Genomic DNA, 21588 nt, shown 5'->3' on the forward strand with positions numbered 1-21588 from the left:
ACTTTAACTCTAGTCATTGTTAGAGAAATATAAATTTATCAGTATCAATATTCTCCACTCTAATAAAGATTCATACTTTATTACCCTCACCTCCTTTTACTCTTAACAGTATAAATGTGATCAATATTTATTTATTTCTAAGAATAAATTTTACTATTGTTGCTCATGATTACTTCTTGCATCCCTGTTTTCTCTAGAATCCATTTACCTTCTTGCTGAAGAATATCCCTTAATATTTCTTTTAGAGATAGATAGTCTGTGGATGGTAAACTTTTTGCATCTTTGGATGTCTGAAAATGAATTTATTGGGCCCTCACATATAAATAGGGATAGAATTCTAGATTCAAAGTTATTTTTTTGCAGTATTTGAACGATATTGGTCCATTTCTTTTTCCATTCACTTTGTGGATAATCTGTTTTTTGTCTCCGGTAGATTTTCAGTTCTTCCTTATATCTTCTATGTTCTGAAATTTCACTCTAGTACAGAATTGGCAAACTACAGTCTGTGGGACAAATCTCTCTCTCCACCTTTTTTTGATACAGCCCAGTGAACTAAGAATGGTTTTGCTTTTTTAAATTTGAAAAAAAAAATCAAAAGAATATTTCATGACATGTGCAAATGATAGGAAGTTTGTATCAGGGTGCATTAGTAAAATTTTATTGGAAAACAGCCACATTCGTTTGCTTACATATTCTCTATGGCTACTGTCATACCACAATGCCAGAGCTAAACAGTTGTGACAGAAGTGTAAAACCTAAAATATTCACTACCTGGCCAGAAAAATTTGCTGATTCCTGTGTATATTTATATTTTTAAACAGAATTCTGGGAATTATCTGGCTATTATTTCTACTGGTTTCTGCAAGGATTTCTTACCCCAGTATCATAATCAATATCCCAAATCAAAACCTTTTTAGCTGTGCCTTTTATTATTCAGCCCAGTGATTGTGTTTTCATTTAAAATTTTTTCTTTTAATTTCCAAGAAACTGGTCGGTCTCGTTTCAGGAGTGCAATATTCTCTTACCTCTCTAAAAATGGTAAATATACTCAACTTGAGGTCTTGTGATTGCTCTAGTCTCCTTCCAAGGGTTGGAAGTTCTTCCATTTGTTGAGTATTTTACTGATATTTGCAACTGCTTGATATTTATCCACTTTTCTGTGTAGTTGGAAACAGACTTCTGCCTCTGTTTGCATTGGCTGCTTAGGAGGGGGCAATGTGATACTACTATTTTCAATGAGAATGAAGAGATGGATGGGCCATGCTGCTGGTGTGGTTATTTCGGTGGTCTTGCTTTCTTTCTCTCTGCTCCAAGATTCCACACTCTTGCTTTTTGTCTTTCCTTTAGGGGTAGGATGAGATATATAAAGGTTTGACCTACCTGGCTGCTGCTTCTGGTCTCCCTCTTGCTCTTGGTTTCAGTCAAACTCAGGTACGGATCCCCCTTCAGTGCTGCTTCCTTTATTTGTAGCAATTATCTTCTCCATCCTCCTGCATAGAACCTAAGCTCTGGTTCCCTCTTCAAACTGATCCCATCTGTTTTCCTTCTTTCGGTCCACTGAAAATTTCTCTTCCTAAGTGGTACTCTGTATTTCTTATTTTTAAATGGCGTGAGAGACTGAAACTACAGTATGCTTTCAGACTACCTCCTTAAATGAGAAGCTGGTCTGAATTGTAGTTACTATTTAGAAGTCCACTGTAGTTTTGTTTATAGTCTAATATGTATTTTGTACATGGTCTATGGACAAAACCCACAAAGGTATTTTATCTATTTTCAGGAAATATTTTACTATGGCTACAAATAATAGGCTCTAATTTCTTTTCTTTTTGGAATTTTTGTTTCAAAAATCTGCTATCAGATGCATAGCTTTTTTTGAGTGTTCGTTCTTTTTTAATTCAACCTTTGTTGTCATTCCAAAATGGGATCCTTTTCTTTTAATAAGCGAGTTTATTCCTTTTACATTCACTGATCTAAAAATACTTGCTTTAGTTCTGTCATCTTTATGCTTTGTGGTCTGTGTTTTTCTTTTGTGTGTATATGTTTTCTGATTGAATTAGAACACTTAGAGTCTGGCTTTGGTTTTTCAAGTGTTTATTTTAATTAGTATTCCTAAACCCTCAACTTGACTTACAGCTTTAAAGGATATCTACGGAGGCTTTGCCAGTGAAATTTACACACAAATTTTCTTTCTCCTCTTTACCTCCCATTTTCAGTTATTACTTCTAGGATGTTTTACATATATTTCTTCCTCTTTTCTACATTCCTCTAATATATATAAGTTAGATCCCTGTTGTTTTCCTTACATATACCTAATTTGCTTTCTTATTACTTTATTTTGTTCTTTGTTATTCCATCTTTCTTGATCTTTTAAGGCCTTTCTCCACATCTCCACTTTTTCTTTATGATAGTCAAGAAATAGTATATCCACAAAATGATTTTTAATGTTTACATGGAATTGCACTATGTATATGTAGGATAATTTTATTAATCTTCCTATTAGTGAAAAATTGGAGGCAATCTATTTATTCTAAACATCCACACATGCTCTTAACAGTAGTGATGCTGCTTTGTAAGTAAATTTAGTCTAAGTCCTACTATGGAAGCTCAATGCCAAAAAAATTTTAGATCATGCTTGTGAATCCACTTGCCTGTCTTCTCTTCTGATTCAGTGAAACTTAAAATAATCAATGAATGATGAATGATTTTTATGGGTTTCAGGGTCAATGACATAAAAATTCGACCCCAGTTTTGTGGCTAAGCATATTAAGGAAATCTTTAAAGAAAGTGGTTTGGCGATGGCTTCTTCAGTACTCTCCAAAAAGATATTGAAGACTTAATGTTATGGGTGTGAAATGTATAATCTCTGTAGAGGGCTATTTGACATTACGTACTGAGCTGGATATTTTATTTGATGTTTATCCTTCTAGATCTACTCTCTGCCTAGCTCTGTGCCCCAGGAGGCTGATCCAAATGGACCACATCAATTAGTTGTCTTACCTTGTGGTTTCTTATTGGAAGTCAATGGGAAGTGCTAGCAAGATACTAGGGGATATGAGGAAAGTGAAATTGGGTATTTATTCTAATAGCTCTTAGCTGATTTGCCATAGTTCGACTAAATTACATTACTGAAGGTTACAAGTCCTGTTAGCTGACTCTCTCCATGTACTTACTCTTTTTGGGTTCTGATGATGGTTATCTCCTTGTCCTTTTAGGCCTAGGGGTGGAAATGGCTCCCAACTGTTTCTAGTTCTGGGTGTCTGCATTATTTCTTGTGGGTTTCTCTAAAATCCTATGTTTTTGCAAGTATGCTGTTTGCTATACTTCTGGAAATTTGTCCTATATATGTATAAAATGACATGTATATAAGATTATTCACTAGAACATTATATTTCTAATAGTGGCATAACTATTCTAATAATGGTGTTACTATTTACAGTAGAATATTGTGCAGAACATTCATTAGATACATGTATGGAATAATCTCCAGTTTACTGGTTTTTAAACTTTTCTTCATGCACTCAAGGCCCCAAAATACTTGTGAAGCCTCATTTATACCTTAGTAATCATAAAATACAAGTGTTTTTGGTTTATGATACTGTTTTCCCAATCTTTGTTATTGTTTTTATTTAGGTTTAATTGTTACACAAAAAATTGTATGCATTTAATGAATACATCTTGATCAGTTTGGACATATGCATACATCTTTGATACCACAACCAAGGTACTAAACATACCCATCACCTCCAAAAATTTCCCTTGTATTCTTGTGTGTGTGTATTTTGTAGGAAGACTTAACATGAGCTTTATCCTCTTAACATTTTAAAATGCATAATACCACATTTTTAACTATAGGTACAATGTTGTACAGCAGATCGCTAGAACTTATTCATCTTGTGTAACAGAAACTTTATACAAGTGTGGAAAAAGCTAGGTACTAAACAATGAATGTAATATGTTACGTATGTGTAAGGGAAAAAAGAAATATAAGAATGTATATGTGTATTTTTTTTTTTTTTTTTTAACGTAGGCTCCATGCCCAGCATGGAGCCCAATGCGGGGCTTGAACTCATGACCCTGAGATTGACACCTGAACTGAGATCAAGAGTTGAATGCTTAACTGACTGAGCCATCCAGGCACCTCTGTATTTGCATGTATGTATGTATGTATGTATGTGTGTGTGTGTGTGTATGCATATATATGTGTGTGTGTATATATATACATATATATGAGATAGAGTGGGATAGAGAGGAGTGACTTTGGAAGGGTACATAAGAAAATGACCACAGTGATTTGCTTCTGGGAAGGAAAACTGGGCAGCAAGAAACTTTACTATTTATCCTTTTGTTTCTTTGAATATTAAAACATACGAATGTATTACCTACTCAAAAAATGTATTACATTAATAATAAGGATTAATTAAGAGCCTTAGAGGAACTGCTAAAGGAATCCTGAGAAGATGATGGAAAAAGCCAACAAATTATAAAGTTGCTGAAATGTTCTAAGCAGTGAAAGTCTTAGATAATTTCTTACCATGGTCCCTTTATGGAATTATACCCTATTATAAATTCCATGTAGAAGTAACTTCTTGTTCAGGGTTGAATGCACAAAACCATATATGGTAAAGATTTGTTTTAAACATGATCATCTTTATTATTTGAAAAAGCTTCAGTTCTTTTAGCCTCATCCTGTATTTACAGGGCTTGTAGTATGACTCCACAATGATCTTAGCCTCCACTGAAAAGTACAACTCCATGAAAGGAAATGGGACATGGAAGAGTTTTCAGGAAATTAGTGAAGGGAAGAGGAGACTGCTGGGAAAAATTCTTTCAACTAAAGTTGGTTATAATCACTCATTTTTATGATATTCAAAAATAAGGATTACTAGTTTGATTTTTTAGGGTGGTTTTAATATTCCTGATACGGTTACCCCTGTTAAAAAAAGTTTTACAAGACCCAGGGAGACTCACTCACCCTTCCTGGAACTGTGCTTGGGCAGATTCCTCTGCAACAAGAGTCTCATATTCCTCAGCTGCAAACCTGTCCCAGTCAGAAGGCTCAGGTCCCTCATTCTCAACATCCTGATTGCAAAGAGGACAGGAAACAAAAATAATCAAAGACAAAGAATTGGAGATAGGTTTTCTTTAGTTATATACAACATTTGTGATGACCTACCCAAAAATGTTTCATCTTCACATGTAAAAAGAGGTGCTAAAGTAACACTCCTAAAGTGATTTCTGTGCCTCCAATCACAAAATTATAGTGAACCCCTGGGCAGCTAATTCTTGAGGTCTAGATTCTTTTGCCTTATAATCAGAGAACTTTCCCCAGGCCCTTCTCCCTGGCACTTTGCGTAGCAGCTATCTGGAGTGACTTGTGGTTTTTGCATATGCGCACCTGAAATATACCATCCCTTCCTCTGGCACATTTTTATTGCTCCTGTAAAAGCCAGCTCAGATACCATGTCATCTGTACTATCTTCCTGGAAACAGCCCTTCTTCCCCAAATTGCTTGATTGCTACTTTTTGTTCTTTTTTTCTTTATTTGACCATATGTCTCTTCAACATAGTGTCTGGAATTTATTGAGCACTTTCTGACTAAAAATGTTCTTTGCAGATCAGAATAAATCTTGATATACTGTCACCTCTTATAAAGTAAAATTTATAACACAAATAGAAGAAATGAAAGGGGAAAAGGTTATACATTTTCTTTTTCTTCTACAATATGGACAGGATCTTGGATTATATATTCCAGGTAAAATAGTTTTTCCATGATTAAAATGAGTTAGCACTGCCTTCAGATGTAAGGTTAATTATGCCTAGAAGAATGCAAATACCTAAATATTGACCATACAATGTGTTATGATATTTAATCCATTTTAAGAACTCCTACCACATCCTTATAACATCTTTGAAACTGACACACATCTTAGATTTATAATGGCAATTTTTTTGTGTGCTTGTTTAAAAGTATATAAAATAATGGGCACCTTTGAGTCAATAAAACATAATTCTGACTTTAAGCTAGTGATAATGTGCGTGATATGCCCCAAGATCAGGTGCAGAGTATTTGTTTTTAGAAGGTGATCTTTGTATTGTTACTACTATTTAGGTCAACATGTGGAAGAAAAAGAAAAGACTGTGCAAGTTTCCTGCAGTTATACTCCTGTAGGACCAATGGAAATAGTCCTTTTCTATCAACATAATTTTTACTTTATATTATAAGGAATAGAAGGGAAGTGTTGATCTTCTGCCCCCCCCCCCTTTTTTGGACATAGACCATATGATGTTCAGGGTTTTTTGAGGGTCCACAGATTTTTGTGTATGGGGAAGGGTGCTCATCTCTATTCAGGTATAGAATGACTTCACAGTGATAGTCATGCACAACAATCATCAACACTTGAAAAAATGTATATTATCTGAGGGTTGTCTATCATGGAGAATGTCTAGTTTTCATTATGATGGGGAAAGCTGTTTACCATGTCATCCTGGAAATGAATGGTATAGTTAACCCCAATATGCTTTCTAATACAGATATGCCTATTGATATATTGTTTTAAAATATGGCAGGACATTTTTTTTTAAACTTTTGTAACTAGTTTCTTTTTTTTTTATTTTTTTATTTTTTATTTTTTTTATTTTTTTAAATTTTTTTTTATTGTTATGTTAATCCCCAAACTTTTGTAACTAGTTTCTAATATATATGTAAGTACACAGGCCATACAGTTCACTCAATGATAGGCAGATGGAGGTTACCTAAACTTGAAGATTAGTTGTGGGGAGAGATGTGCTCTAGGTCCATTTTTCTCTTTTCAGTATGTGATGAAATGTTTTAAATGTTACCTCTTTAAACCAAGATTCCTATAGGCAGAGATCATTTTTATCTGTAGCACACAACCCCTGATACTGAGCCCTCAAGTAGAAGTTAAAACCAGTACCTTCTGGACCGCAAAGGGATCTCTCTGTTCATGGTCTAAGTATTTCTCCAGATTAAAGAAAGTGTCATAAAAGATATGTGCCATTCTGCATCTCTTCAGATCTCGTAGCGTTATTTTGCCTATGTAAAAAAAAATCTAGTAAATTTCAAGAAGTGCTTTGGCAAATGAAAAAAATCTTTTACTGAAGTTTAAAAGTATATGTATATGTTAATTTTATTATACAATATCCCATTTTTTTGAGGTAAAGCTGACATAAAATTCACCATTTTAACCATTTTAGTGTATAATTTGTGGCTTTTAGTACTTTCACAATATTGTGCAACCATCACTACTATTGCATTCCATAACATTTCTTCACCTCAAAAGGAAACTCCGTACCCATCAAGCAGACCTTCCCCAACTCCCCTTACCCCAAGCCCTGGGCAATCACTAATCTACTTTCTGTTTCTAGGGACAATTTTTTTTTTTTTTTAAAGATTTACTTATTTACTTGAGAGTGCAGTGGGCCAGGGCACAGGGAGGGGAGAGAGAATCTCAAGCAGACTCCCCGCTGAGCACGGAACCCCATGTAGGGCTCGCTCTCACGACCTTGAGATCATAACCTGAGCTGAAATCAAGAGCTGGATGCTTAACCAACTGAGCCACCCAGGCGCCCCTCTATGGAAAAATTTCTTAAATAGGATTTGCCATCGATTGTTGGTTCCACACTAATAGTAAAGGAGAAATCTAAATATTTCTGTATTTGGGAAGCCAGTATGGAAGACTCTGGAAGTTAAATAATTTAGGACAATCCAGGATTAAATGCCCCACTCTGTTACACAGGTGAAAAGTGCAAATGGCCTTTTACTCAATCTTACCATCGGTAGCTGGCTTCACCAGGTCAAGCATCTGGCACAGCAAATCATGGAATGGCAAGGGCTCAATGCCCATGGCTTCCATCCGTTCACACTGTTCTTCATAGAAGTATTCTAGCTCATACATGGAGAGTACACCATCCCCATCCACATCCATGCAGCGGAACCAATACTCAATGCTAGGAGATAAGGATACTCATTAGCAATGGCCTGGTAAAGGTCCTTTATCCACCCAGATTTATTACCACCCATGTTTCTTTTAAAATAAGTTAGGTATGTATATATATACTTGAGACTTAGAGAAACATAGTTTTACAAAATTTGTTAGAAAAACTGGCAGATCCCTTTTTCCCTTCCCCCAAATCAGCTACTTTTAACACCTGATTATTTTTTTAACTTTATATTTTCAGATAAGATGCCTATATTACTTCTTCCTTACATTTCAGTTTTAAGAACTGTATATTAATTTCATACTGTGAAAGATGAGGTTTTAGCATTTTTACCTCTCATTCCACTTTACCTACATGCCCTTCTGGACCTCTTAATATAAATTACTCAACATTCAGAGTATATAACTTTTTATTTTTCTTTTATCTTATTTGCTTAGATTTCTGTGTACGTTACTATTTAACGCCCATATCTGCCAATTTTCTACATCCACAATTAGTCTCATCAGGGTTCTATCAACTGGATTTTCTTGATGAAGTCTTTTTTACTCCCTTCCAACCTACTCTAGCCTGGACTTCTTGCCCTCTAGGTTGGGTTCACAGTTTCATCCCAGGGATTCCTTTCACCTTTCTCCCATTTCTTGTATTTCATACTTTCCTCATTCTTGGTTGACTTTGTTTGGTGTAACACACCTTTCAGTAGCTTCCTGAAAAAGGGAGCATGGCAGGTAACTTCTTTGAGATCTTCGATAGTTGAAAATATCTTTTATCTACCTCCTATCTTGGTTCCTAACTTGGTTCATATCTACCTTCTAACTTGCTTCATAGTTATAGAATGATACCTTAGTGGTGCTTTTCCTTCAGAACTTTAAAGGCAATGATTCACTGTCTCCTATCTATCCATTGTTTTTGAAAAGTCTAAAGCCATGCTGATATCTGATCCTTTGACTGTAATAACCTGTTTTTTTGTTTTTTGTTTTTTTCCTTTAAAGCCTATAGATGTTTCTCTGGGTCCATGGTGTTTCAAAATATCATGAAGTATCCTGGTCTGGGTCTAATTTATCTAATTTATTGGGCTTTCTGAGACCCTACTCAATTTGGAAACTACTATCCCTTAGTTCTTGGAAATCTTAAATTTATCATTTCTTCCCTGCCTCTTTTTACCTTTATCCATTCTTTTTCTGAAACTCCTGTTATTTACATCTGCATGGTCAAATATGGTAGCCACTATCCACATATGGCTAGTCCAATTTTGTTTTTAAAGATTTTATTTATTTAAGACAGAGCGAGAAAGAGAGCATGAGCAGGGGGGATGGGCAAAGGAAGAGGGAGAAGCAGATTCCCCACTGAGCAGGGAGCCCTATGTGGGACTCAATCCCAGGATCCTGGGATCATGACCTGAGCTTCCGAAGGCAGAGGCTTAACCGAATGAGCCACCCAGGCACCCTGACTAGTCCAATTTGAGGTATCTTTAAGTGTAAATACATAATAGATTTTGAAGACTTGATATGAAAAAAGTAAAACATCAATATTTTTATATTGATTACATGTTCAAATAACATTTCACATATATTGGGTTAAATAAGATACGTAATTGCAGTTAATGTTTCTCTACACTTTTACTGTGGCTAAAATTTTTTTATAATTTTTTAACGTTTTAAGTAAAAATTGTATTTAAGATGTACAATGAGATAATTTAATATATAGTGAAACAATTATGACAGTAAAACCACTTAACATACCATCTTCTCACTTAGTTAGCATTTTTTGGGGGAAGAGGAATGAGAAGACCTGAAATCTACTCTCTTAGCAAATTTCCAGTATTCAGTACAGTATTATTAACTATAGTCACCATGTTGTATGTTTCATCCTAATTGCAACTTTGTACCCTTTGACTAGCACTTCCCCATTTCCTTCTCCCCTCAGCCCCTGCTAATCAAAATTCTACTCTATGCCTGTTTGTGTTTGACTATTTTTAGATTCTACATATAAGTGAGATCATGCAGTATTTGTCTCTCTGTGCTTGCCTTATTTGACTTAGCATGGTGTACTCCAGGTTCATGCACATCATTGCAAATGACAGGATTTCTTTCTTTTTAAAGGGTGAATAATATTCCATTGTGTGTGTGTGTGTGTGTGTGTGTGTATATATATATATATATATATATATATATATATATATACACTACTATATATTCCAGTGTGTGTGTGTGTGTGTGTGTGTGTGTGTACACACAGAACATACTTTCTTTATCCATTTATTCACTGAGGGACATTTAGGGTGATTCCATATCTTGGCTACTGTGAATAATGCTGCAATAAACATGGGAGTGCAGGTACCTCTTCATGATATTAATTTCAGAGCTCTGATTCAAGATGATGATGTAAGAAGATCCTGAGCTGACATCTTCCCACAGATACACCAAATCGACAACTATATATGGAGCAATTTCCTCTGAAAAGAACCCTTAAAACTAGCTGACTCCTATACACTGGGCAAACAAGAAAAACCCCACATCTATGTGGGTAGGACAGGCTGAGACACAATCTCACTATAACTCCCACCTCTGTCATGGTGACACGCAATCAGGAGGGAACTTAAAACCTGAACTTCTTCCAAGGAGTGAAGGGTTTGAATCTCACACTGAGCCCCGTAACTTTTAAGTCCTGCAACTAAAAGATGACTCCCTAAAACATCTAGCTTTGGAAACCAACAGAGCTTGTGTCCATGAGACCCACAAGGCTATATTGAAGTGAGAAATGGCTCTTAAAGGGCTTGTGTGCTTGGATTCACCCACCCCAGGAACTAGTGCAGAAGCAGCCAATGGGCACCCAGACTTTCTGTGAGACTCATTTCCTTATCTTAAAGCCTTGGCCTAGGGGCAGGCATCTAATTTAACACACATCTAGGGGCCTGCTGGGTACTCTATGGGGACAAAGGCTAGTGGATACCATCTTCACTTTCCCCTCTTTGCTGCACTACAGAGTGCCAGTATCTCCTGGAGGGAGATTTTACACACATCTGATGCCCCTGTTTTTATGTCTGGAGCCCTTCCTGGTATGTGCAGTTGCCACCCAGAGGACACTCACTGATGAGCTGGCTCTCGTGGCCAGGAGGGCTTGTGTTCCTGGGCCCCATGGGACGGTAACAGTAGGAGACATAGTTTTTGGCAGGCTACTATACCCAGGGTACCGCACAGACAAGAAAGCGCCCAGGCTTTCTGTGAAAGAGACCTATATGCTTGTGTTGGAATTTTAGCCCAAAAGGCAGGTTTCAGGTCTGGCACACATCTAGAAGCTTATGGAGTTATTTTCATGGAATGGAGGCCAGTGGATGCCATCTTTGTGCTCTCCCTTTGTCTTGCTCCAGCTTGCTGCTATCTTTTAGAAGGACTGTATGCACTTGCATGGTGCCCCAATTTTTGGGACTGCTGCCCAGGAGACACTTCCAGATTACTTAGCTCTGATGGTCAGTGGGGCTTATGTTTGTGGTTCCATAGGACTGTATGTATATATGTGCATACTTTAAAAGGATGACAACAAGCCTACATTTAGGTGCTGAGATCCTCCCCTTTGGGACACTGATAGCTCTTGGCACAACCTCAACTACTGGGAGCTGTTTAAAATAAAACAGGATGCTTGGACAATTGAAAGGTTTAAGAGACAACAGCTAGGGCAGGGTTGAACAATAAGATTCACTACTACATGAGGCTGCTATTCAAGACTTGGAAAGGTGACCATTTTATCTAATGCACAGAAACCAACACAGAGTCAAGCAAAATGAAGAAACAGAAAAATATGTTCTGAACTAAAAACAAGATAAAACCTCAGAAAAAAATCCTTAATAAGAGTGATTTACCTAATAAAGAGTTCAAAATAATGGTCACAAAGATGCTCACCGAACTTGGGAGATGAATGGATGAACCCAGTGAGAACTCAAAGAGATGGAAAATATAAAAATGTACCAAACAGAAGTCAAAGAGCAGAAGAATACAATAGCTGAAGTGAAAAACACATGAGAGGATTTGATAGCAAGACTAGATAAAGCAGAGGAAAGGATCAGTAAACTTGAATACAGGGCAGTGGAACTCAAATAATCAGAATAGCAAAGGGAAAAAAGAATGTAAAAATGTGAAGATAGCTTAAGGGACTTATGGGACAATATTAAGTGAATCAGTATTCATATTTTGGGGCTTCCAAAAGGAGAAGAAAGAGAGAAAGGGGAAGAAAATTTATTTGAAGAAACAGTGGCTAAACATTTCCATAACATGGGGAAGGAAACAGACACCCAGATCCAGGAAACCCAAAGGGTTCTGAATACTAGGAATCCAACAAAGCCCACACCAAGAACATTATAATTAAAGTGTCAACAGTTAAAGACAAGGAGAGAATTTTAAAAGCAGCAAGAGGAAAACAACTTGTTATGTACAGAGGAGCCCCCATTAGACTACCACAGATTTTTCAGCAGAAACTTTGCAGGCCAGAAGGGAGTGGCATAATATATTTAGGTGCTGATAGAAATTTCCATCAGTATTACTCTACTTGACAAAGTTGTCATTCAGAACTGAAGGAGAGATGGAGTTTTCCAAACAAGCAAAACTAAAGGAGTTCATCACAACTAAACCAGCCTTACAAGAAATGTTAAAGAGACTACTCTTAAGCTGAAAAGAAAGGATGCTAATTAGTAACAACAAAATAGAAGTCTCTCTGGTAAAGGTAAATATATAGTAAAAGTGATGGATTAAAAGACAAACGTAGTAAAAAGAACTATAAATTATTAGTCATGAGAAACACAAAATAAAAAGAAATAAAATGTGGTATCAAAAACATAAAATGTAGGGGGCAGAGTAAAAATGTAGAGCTTTAGAATTTGTTCAAACTTATTATAATTTAAAATAGACTGTTTTTAGTATAAGTTGTTATATGTTAGCCACATGGTGACTACAGAGCAATAACCCTTGGTAGATACATAAAAGAGAGGAATCTAAGCATATTGCTAAAGAAATTCATCAAACCACACAGGAAGAGAGCATGAAAAGAAAAAAGGAAAGAGAAACTACAAAACAGCAAGAAAACACTTAAGATGGCAGTAACTATATATTGTCAATAATTTAAATATAAATGGGATACATTCTCTAATGAAAAGATGAGTGGCAGAATGGATAAGAAAACAAGACCTATCCATATGCTGCCTAAAGAGAGACACTTTATTATTTTTGTTATTTTTTAAAGACTTTATTTATTTATTTGACAGAGAGAGAGAACAAGCAGGGGAAGCAACAGGCAGAGGCAGAGGGAGAATGCGGGGCTCAATCCCAGGACCCCGGGATTATGACCTGGGCTGAAGGCAGACGTTCAACCAACTGAGCCACCCAGGCACCCCTGAGAGACACTTCAGATGTAAGGACATGCACAGAATAAAAGTAAAGGGATGGAAAAAGATATTCCATGCAAATGGATACCAAAAGAAAGCTGGAGTAGCTATACTTACTTTAGACAAACTTTGTTTCCTTAAAACAAAGACTGTAGTAAGAGACAAAGGGCACTGCATAATGATATAAAAGGGTCCATACAACAAGAGGACATATTCCTAAGTATTTATGCACTCAAAATACAGCAACACCTAAATGCATGAAGCAAATATTACCAGACCTAAAATGGAGAAATAGCAATAAAATAAGAATAGGCGACTTTAGTATCCCACTTTCATCAGTGGATAGATCATCCAGAAAGAAAATCAATATGGAAACATTGACTTTAAATGACATGTTAAGTAAGATAGACTTAACAGATATATACAGAATATTTCATCCAAAAGCAACAGAATAAAGGTGTACAGGGAACATCTTCCATCATGTTAGGTCACAAAACAAGTCTCAATAAACTTAAGAAGATTGAAATAATATCATCAAGCATCTTTTTTTTTTTAAAAAAAGAATTATTTTAGAGAGTGTGAGTGAGCAAGTGAGCAAGTAGGGGGAGGGGCAGAGGGACAGAATCTTCAAGCAGACTCCCTGCTGAGATCATGACCTGAGCCAAAACTAAGAATCAGATGCTCAGCTGACTGAGCTACCCAGGCACTCCTCACCATAATTGTATGAAACTAGACCAGCTATTAGAAAAACCAAGAAATTCACAAATGTGTGGAGATTAAATAATATGCTATTGAACAATCAATGGGTCAAAGAAGAAATAAAAAGAAAGCAAAAAATGCTTTGAGACAAATATAAAAATGAAAAACAACACACCAAAAACTTATGGGATACAGCAAAAGCAGTTTTAAGAGGGAAATTCATAGTGATAAAATGCCTACATAAAGAAAAAAGAAAAATTTCAAATAAACTAACTTAACACCTCAAGGAATTAGAAAAAGAACAAATGAAGCCCAAAGTTAGTAGAACAAAGGAAATACCAAAGATTAGAGTGGAAAAAAGTGAAACCGAGACTAAAAAGTTAGAAAACATAAATGAAACTAAGAGCTGGTTCTTTGCAAAAACAAAATTGACAAACCTTTAGCTATAGTCACAAAGTAAGGAAAAAGAGAGGACTCAAAATCAGAAATGAGAGAAAATCAGTAATAACATATAGTAGATAAGTAAAAGATAAAGAGAGAGGAATCTAAGCATACCCAAAAGTAAGTCACTGAACCACAGAGGAAGAGAGCATGAGAAAAAGGAACAGAGAAACTACAAAACAGCAAGAAAAAATTAACAACATGTCAATAGCTATACACTTATCAATAATTACTTTAAATGTAAATGAAATGCATTCTGTAATTAAAAGACAGAATGGCAGAAAGGAAAAGAAAACAAGACCCATCTGTATGCTGCCTAAAGTGGGACACATTAGATGTAATGATATGCACAGACTGAAAGCGATAATAGTTATAACCAATACCACAGAAATACAAACGATCATAAAAGGCTACTATGAACAATTATACATCAACATGTAATAATAATGTAGTATTATTTACAATAGCTAAAATATGGAAAAAACCTAAGTGTCCATTGATGGATTAATAAAGGAAATGTGGTATATACACAATGAAAGTCAACCAGAGGGGATAAATTCCTAGAAACATACAATATCCCAAGATTGAACCATGAAGAAATAGAAAATCTGAAGAGACTGAATACTTGTAAGGAGACTGAATCAGTATTCAAAACCTCCCACCAAACAAAAGTCCAGGACCAAATGGGTTCACTGGTGAATAATACCAAACATTCAAAAAGAATTAATGCTGGGGCACCTGGGTGGCTCAGTTGGTTAAGCATCTACCTTTGGCTCAGGTCATAGTCTTGGGGTCCTGGGATCAAGCCCCACATTGGGCTCCCTGCTCAGTGGGAAGCCTGCATCTCCCTTGCTTGCTCCCCCTGCTTGTACTCGCTTGCTCTCTCTCTCTCTCAAATAAATAAATAAATTAATAAAATCTTAAAAAAAAAAAGAATACTAATCCTTTTCAAACTCTTCCAAAAAAATAGAAGATTAGAGAATACTTCCAAACCCATTTTACGAGGCCAGTATTACCCTGATAATAAAACAAGGACATCACAAGAAAATTACAGGCCAATATTTCTGATGAAGGTGGATTCAAAAATCCTCAACAAAATATTAGCAACTCAAACAACAATACATTAAAAGGATCATACACCATGATAAAGTGGGAATTATCCCAGGGATGCAAAGAAGGCTCAACATACTGCAAATCAGTCAATGCAATGCACCACATTAATGAAATGAAGGATAAAAATCACACGGTCCTATCAATAGATGTAGAAAAAGCATTGGATAAAATTCAACATTCATGTATGATAAAAACTCTCAATAAAGTGGGTACAGAGGGGGGCGCCTGGGTGGCTCAGTCGTTAAGCATCTGCCTTTGGCTCAGGTCAGGATCCTAGGGTCCTGGGATCGAGTCCCACATTGGGCTCCCTGTTCGGCGGGAAGCCTGCTTCTCCCTCTCCCACTCCCCGCTTGTGTTCCTGCTCTCGCTATCTCTCTCTCTGTCAAATAAATAAATAAAATCTTTAAAAAAAAATAAAGTGGGTACAGAAGGATTATACCTCCACATAATAAAGGCCATATATGACAAGCCCAAAAACTTGTAAGATCTGAAACAAGACAAAAATACCCACTCTCACCATTTTTATTCAAGATAGTACTGGAAGTCCTAGCCAGAGCAATGAAGCAAGAAAAAAAAAAAAAATAAAAGGCATCCAAATTGGAAGGGGAAGAAGTAAAACTGTTAACTCCGAGATGACATATACAGAAAACCCTAAAGACTCCACCAAAAAACTGTTAGGATTAATAAACTCTGTATAGTTGGCAGGATACAAAAATCAATATGAAGTAGCAGAAAGGTAAATTAACAACCCCATTTACAGCTACATCCAGAAGAATATAATGCCTGGGAAGAAGACACACATAAATGCAAAGACAGTTCATGTTCATGGATTGGAAGAATTAACATTGTTAATATTACTTAAAGCAATCTACAGATTCAGTGCAATCCCTATAAAAATTCCAATAGCATTTTTTACAGAAAGAGAACAAACAGTTCCAAAATTTGTATGGAGTGACAAAAGACCATGAATAGCCAAAACAATATTGAGCAACAAGAAAAAAGCTGGAGACATCACAATACTTGATTTCAAAATATACTACAAAACTACAGTAATCAAAACAGTGTGGTATTGGCATAATAACAGACACACAGATCAATGAGACAGAATAGAGAGCCCAGAAATAAACCCATGCATATATGGTTAACTGACGTAGGACAAAGGAGCCAAGGACATAAAATGGAGAAAGGATAGTCTCTTCAATACATGGTGTTGGAAAACTGACAGCCACATGCAAAAGAATGAAACTGGACCACTGTCTTACACAATACACAAAAATCAACTCAAAATGTATTAAAAACTTGAATATGGGGCACCTGGGTGGCTCACTTGGTTAAGTGCCTGCCTTTGGCTCAAGTCATGATCCCAGAGTCCTGAGATTGAGCCCTGTGTTGGGCTCCCTGCTCAGCGGGGAGTCTGCTTCTCCCTCTCCCTTTGCTCCTCCCCCTGTTCATGTTCTCTCTCTCTCTCAAATAAAAAATGAATAAAAAAATCTTTAAAAAACTTGAATGTAATAAAACTATAAAACTGCTAGAATAAAATATTGGCAGTAAGCTTCTTGATATCATCTTGGGAATGATTTGTTTTTTGGATCTGACACCAAAAACAAAGTTAACAAAAGCAAAAATAAAGTGAGACTACATTAAACTAAAAAAGCTTCTGCACAGCAAAGGAAATCAACAAAATAAAAAGGCAACCTCCTGTATATCCGAAATATATAAAGAAATCCTACAACACAATAGCCCCCCCAAAAAATCTGATTAAAAAATGGGCAGAGGATCTAAATAAACATTTTTCCAAAGACACACAGATGGCCAGTAGGTACATCAGAAGATGCATGCTCAACATGACTCAGGGATGCTCAACATTTCATCAGGGAAATGCAATTCAAAAATATAATGAGGTATTACCTCACACCTGTTAGAATGACAGTCATCAAAAAAGACTAGAAATGAAAAGTGTTAGTGAGGATGTGGGAAAAAAGGGAACCTATGTGTACTGTGGCGAGAAAGTAAATTGGTGCAGCTACAATGGAACACAATATTGAAGTTCCTCAGAAAATTATAAACAGAATTACTGTATGATCCAGCAATTCTACCTTTGGTTATTTATCTGAAGAAAATGAAAATAGTAATTTGAAAAGATATATCCACTCCCATGTTCAATGCCATGTAGTATTATTTACAATAGCTAAAATATGGAAAAAACCTAAGTGTCCATTGATGGATTAATAAAGGAAATGTGGTATATACACAATGAAATATTACTCAGCCTAAAAAAGGATCTGATTTTAAAAATTACATTTGTTCATAAATCAGTCATAATTTGAGAAGATAGATTCTTTATGAGCCTCAGAAATTGGCCATTTGCTACCAGCATATTTTCCACTTTGGCACAGTAATAAAACCATATTCAGAAAGTGAAAAAAAAAAAAAAAAGACTGATTTCACTCTCTTTGAATACATATCCAGAAGTGGGATTATGGGATGATATGGTAGTTCTATTTTTAATTTTTTGAGGAACTGCCATATTGTTTACCATAATGGTTGTACCAACTTATATTCCCATCAACAATCTACCAGTTTCCCTTTTCTCCACATCCTTGCCAATACTTATTTTATGACAGACATTGTAATAGGTGGGAGGTGATACTGTAGTTTTGATTTGCATTTCCCTGATAGTGATGTTGAGCATCTTTTTAAAAAAAATATTTACTCATTTATTTGAGAGAGAGTGTGCATGAGGATGAGGGACAAAGGGAGAGGGAGAGAGAATCTCAAGCAGACTCCATGCTGAGTGTGGAGGCTGACATGGGGCTTGATCTCCCAACCCTGAGATCATGACCTGAGCTGAAACCAAGAGTCAGATGCTTAACCCAATGTGCCACCCAGGTGCCCTGATGTTGAGCATCTTCAATTTATCAGTTGGCTATTTTTTTTTTAATAGAATTTTAAATTTTTAAAAAACTTATTATTTTATTAAATTTTTTTTAAAATTTAAATTTAGTTAACGTATATGCATTATTAGTTCCAGGGGTAGAATTTAGTGATTCATCACTTGCATATAACACCAAGTGCTCATTATATCAAGTGCCCTGCTTAATGCCCATCACTCAATTACCCCATCACCCCCATCCAACTCCCCTCCAGCAACCCTCAGTATATTTCCTATAGTTAAGAGTCTCTTATGGTTTGTATCCCTCTGTTTTTATCTTATTTTCTTTTTCCTTCCCTTTCCCTATGTTCATCTCCTTTGTTTCTTAAATTCTACATGAGTGAAATCATATGGGATTTGTCTTTCTCTGACTTTTGCTTAGCATAGTACCTTCTAGTTCCATCTACGTAATTACAAATGGCAAGATTTCATTCTTTTTGATGGCTACTCCATTGTGTGTGTATGCGTGTGTGCATGTATGTATATAGTATGTATATATACTACTTCTTTATCCATTCATCTGTCTATGGACATCTGGACTCTTTCCATACATATTTTGGCTACTGTGGACATTGCTGCTATAAACATTGGGGTGCATGTGCCCCTTCAAATCGCAACTTTTGTATTCTTTGGATAAATACCTAGTAGTGCAATTGCTGGACTATAGGGTAGTTCTATTTTTAATTTTTTGAGGAACCTCTATACTGTTTTCCAGAGTGGTTGCAACAGCTTGCATTCGCACCAACAGTGTAAGACACATCCTCACCAACATCTATTGTTTCCTGAGTTGTTAGTTTTAGCCATTCTGACCAGTGGGAGATGGCAGGTATCTCATTGTGGTTTTAATTTTTATTTCCCTGAAGCTGAGTGATGTTGAGCATTTTTTCATGTGTCTGTTAGCCATGTCTTTGGGGGGAAATGTCTGTTCATGACTTCTACCCATTTCTTGACTGGATTTTTTGTTTTTTGGGTGTTGAGTTTGATATGTTCTTTATAGGTTTTGGATACTAGCCCTTTATCAGATATGTCATTTGCAAATATCTTCTCCCATTCTATAGGTTGCCTTTTAGTTTTGTTGATTGTTTCCTTTGCTGTGCAAAAGCTTTTTATCCTGATGAAGTCCCAATAGTTCATTTTTGCTTTTGTTTCCCTTGTCCTTGGAGACATGTCTAGCAAGAAGTTGCTGTGGCCAAGGTCAAAGAGGTTACTGCCTGTGTTCTCCTCTAGGATTTTGATGGATTCCTGTCCCACATTTTGGTCTTTCATCCATTTTGAATTTATGTATGTGTATGGTGTAAGAAAGTGGTCCAGTTTCATTCTTCTGCATGTTGCTGTCCAGTTTTCCCAACATCATTTGTTGAAGAGACTGTCTTTTTTCCATTGGATATTCTTTCCTGCTGTGTCAAAGATTAGTTGACCATAGATTTGAGGGTCCATTCTTGGGTTCTCTAGTATGTTCCATTGATCTATGTGTCTGTTTTTGTGCCAGTACCATATTGTCTTGATGACTGCAGCTTTGTAATACAGCTTAAGGTCTAGAACTGTGATGCCTCCAGCTTTGGCTTTCTTTTTCAACATTACTTTGGCTATTCAGGGTCTTTTCTGATTCCATACAAATTTTAGAATTGTTTGTTCCAGCTCTGTGAAAGATGCTGATGGTATTTTGATAGGGATTGCAGTGAATGTGTAGATTGCTTTGGGTAGCACAGACATTTTAACAATATTTGTTCCTCCAATCCATGAGCATGGAGTGTTTTTCCATTTCTTTGTGTCTTCCTCAATTTTTTTCATAAGTGTTCTAGTTTTCAGAATACAGATCTTTTACCTCTTTGATTAGATTTATTCCTAGGTATCTTACAGTTTTTGGTACAATTGTAAATGGGATTACTTCCTTGATTTCTCTTTCTGCTGCTTCATTGTTAGTGTATAGAAATGCAACAGACTTCTGTGTATTGATTTTATATCCTGTAACTTTGCTGAATTCCTCTATCAGTTCTAGCAATTTTTTGGTGGAGTCTTTGGGTTTTCTACATAGAGTATCATGTCTGTGAAGAGTGAAATTTTGACTTCTTCTTTGGCGATCTGGATGTCTTTGATTTTTGTTTGTTGTCTGATTGCTAAGCCTAGGACTTCCAGTACTATGTTGAACAACAGTGGTGAGACATCCCTGTTGTGTTCCTGATCTTAGGGGAAAAGCTCTCAGTTTTTCCCCACTGAGGATGATATTCCCTGTGGGTCTTTTGTATATGGCCTTTATGATGTTGAGGTATGTTCCCTCTATCCCTATACTGTGGAGGTTTTTATTAAGGAAGGATGCTGTATTTTGTCAAATGCTTTTTCTGCATCTATCGAGAAGATCATATGGTTCTTGTCCTTTCTTTTACTAATGTGGCGTATCACGTTGATTGATTTGCAGATACTGAACCAACCCTGTAGCCCAGGAATAAATCCCACTTGGTCACAGTGAATAATCCTTTTAATGTACTGTTGGATCCTATTAGCCAGTATCTTGGTAAGAATTTTTGCATCCTTTTCATCAGGGATATTGGTCTGTAATTCTTCTTTATAGTGGGGTCTTTGGTTTTTGGATCGAGGTAATGTTGGCCTCACAGGATGAGTTTGAAGTTTTTCTTCCATTTCTATTTTTTGGAAAAGTTTCAGAAAAATAGGTATTAATTCTTCTTTAAATGTTTGGTAGAATTCCCCTGGGAAGCCATCTGGCCCTGGACTCTTGTTTGTTGGGAGATTTTTGATTATTGATTCAATTTCTTTGCTGGTTATGGGTCTGTTCAGGTTTTCCTATTTCTTCCTGTTTCAGTTTTGGTAGTTCATAATGTTTCTAGGAATTTATCCATTTCTTTCAGATTGCCTAATTTGTTCGCATATAATTGCTCATAATACTCTTTAATTGTTTGTATTTCTTTGGTGTTGGTTGTGATTTCTCCTCTTTCATTCATGGTTTTATTTATTTGGGTCCTTTCTCTTTTCTTTTTGATAAGTCTAGCTAGGGATTTATCAATCTTGTTAACTCTTTCAAAGGACCAGCTCCCAGCTTCATTGACCTTCTCTGTTT

The 21588-nt window shown here is 36.1% G+C and overlaps 1 protein-coding gene across 8 annotated transcripts in view; it reads right to left on the reverse strand.

Moving 5' to 3' along the window:
• The window catches only part of PPP2R3A (protein phosphatase 2 regulatory subunit B''alpha), a 213003-nt gene that overhangs the window by 19877 nt on the left and 171538 nt on the right, over positions 1-21588 (reverse strand). For all 8 annotated transcript variants that reach the window (XM_078071623.1, XM_078071621.1, XM_078071627.1 and 5 more), the window contains 3 exons: positions 7793-7968; positions 6936-7054; positions 4973-5079 (listed from right to left, as the gene is read on the reverse strand). In XM_078071623.1, the coding sequence (XP_077927749.1) occupies positions 4973-5079; positions 6936-7054; positions 7793-7968 (402 nt within the window). The remainder of the gene's footprint in view (positions 1-4972; positions 5080-6935; positions 7055-7792; positions 7969-21588) is intronic.

Source organism: Halichoerus grypus, chromosome 1 (genome assembly GCF_964656455.1).
Source record: "Halichoerus grypus chromosome 1, mHalGry1.hap1.1, whole genome shotgun sequence".
In the NCBI taxonomy this organism is placed as follows: Eukaryota; Metazoa; Chordata; class Mammalia; order Carnivora; family Phocidae; genus Halichoerus; species Halichoerus grypus.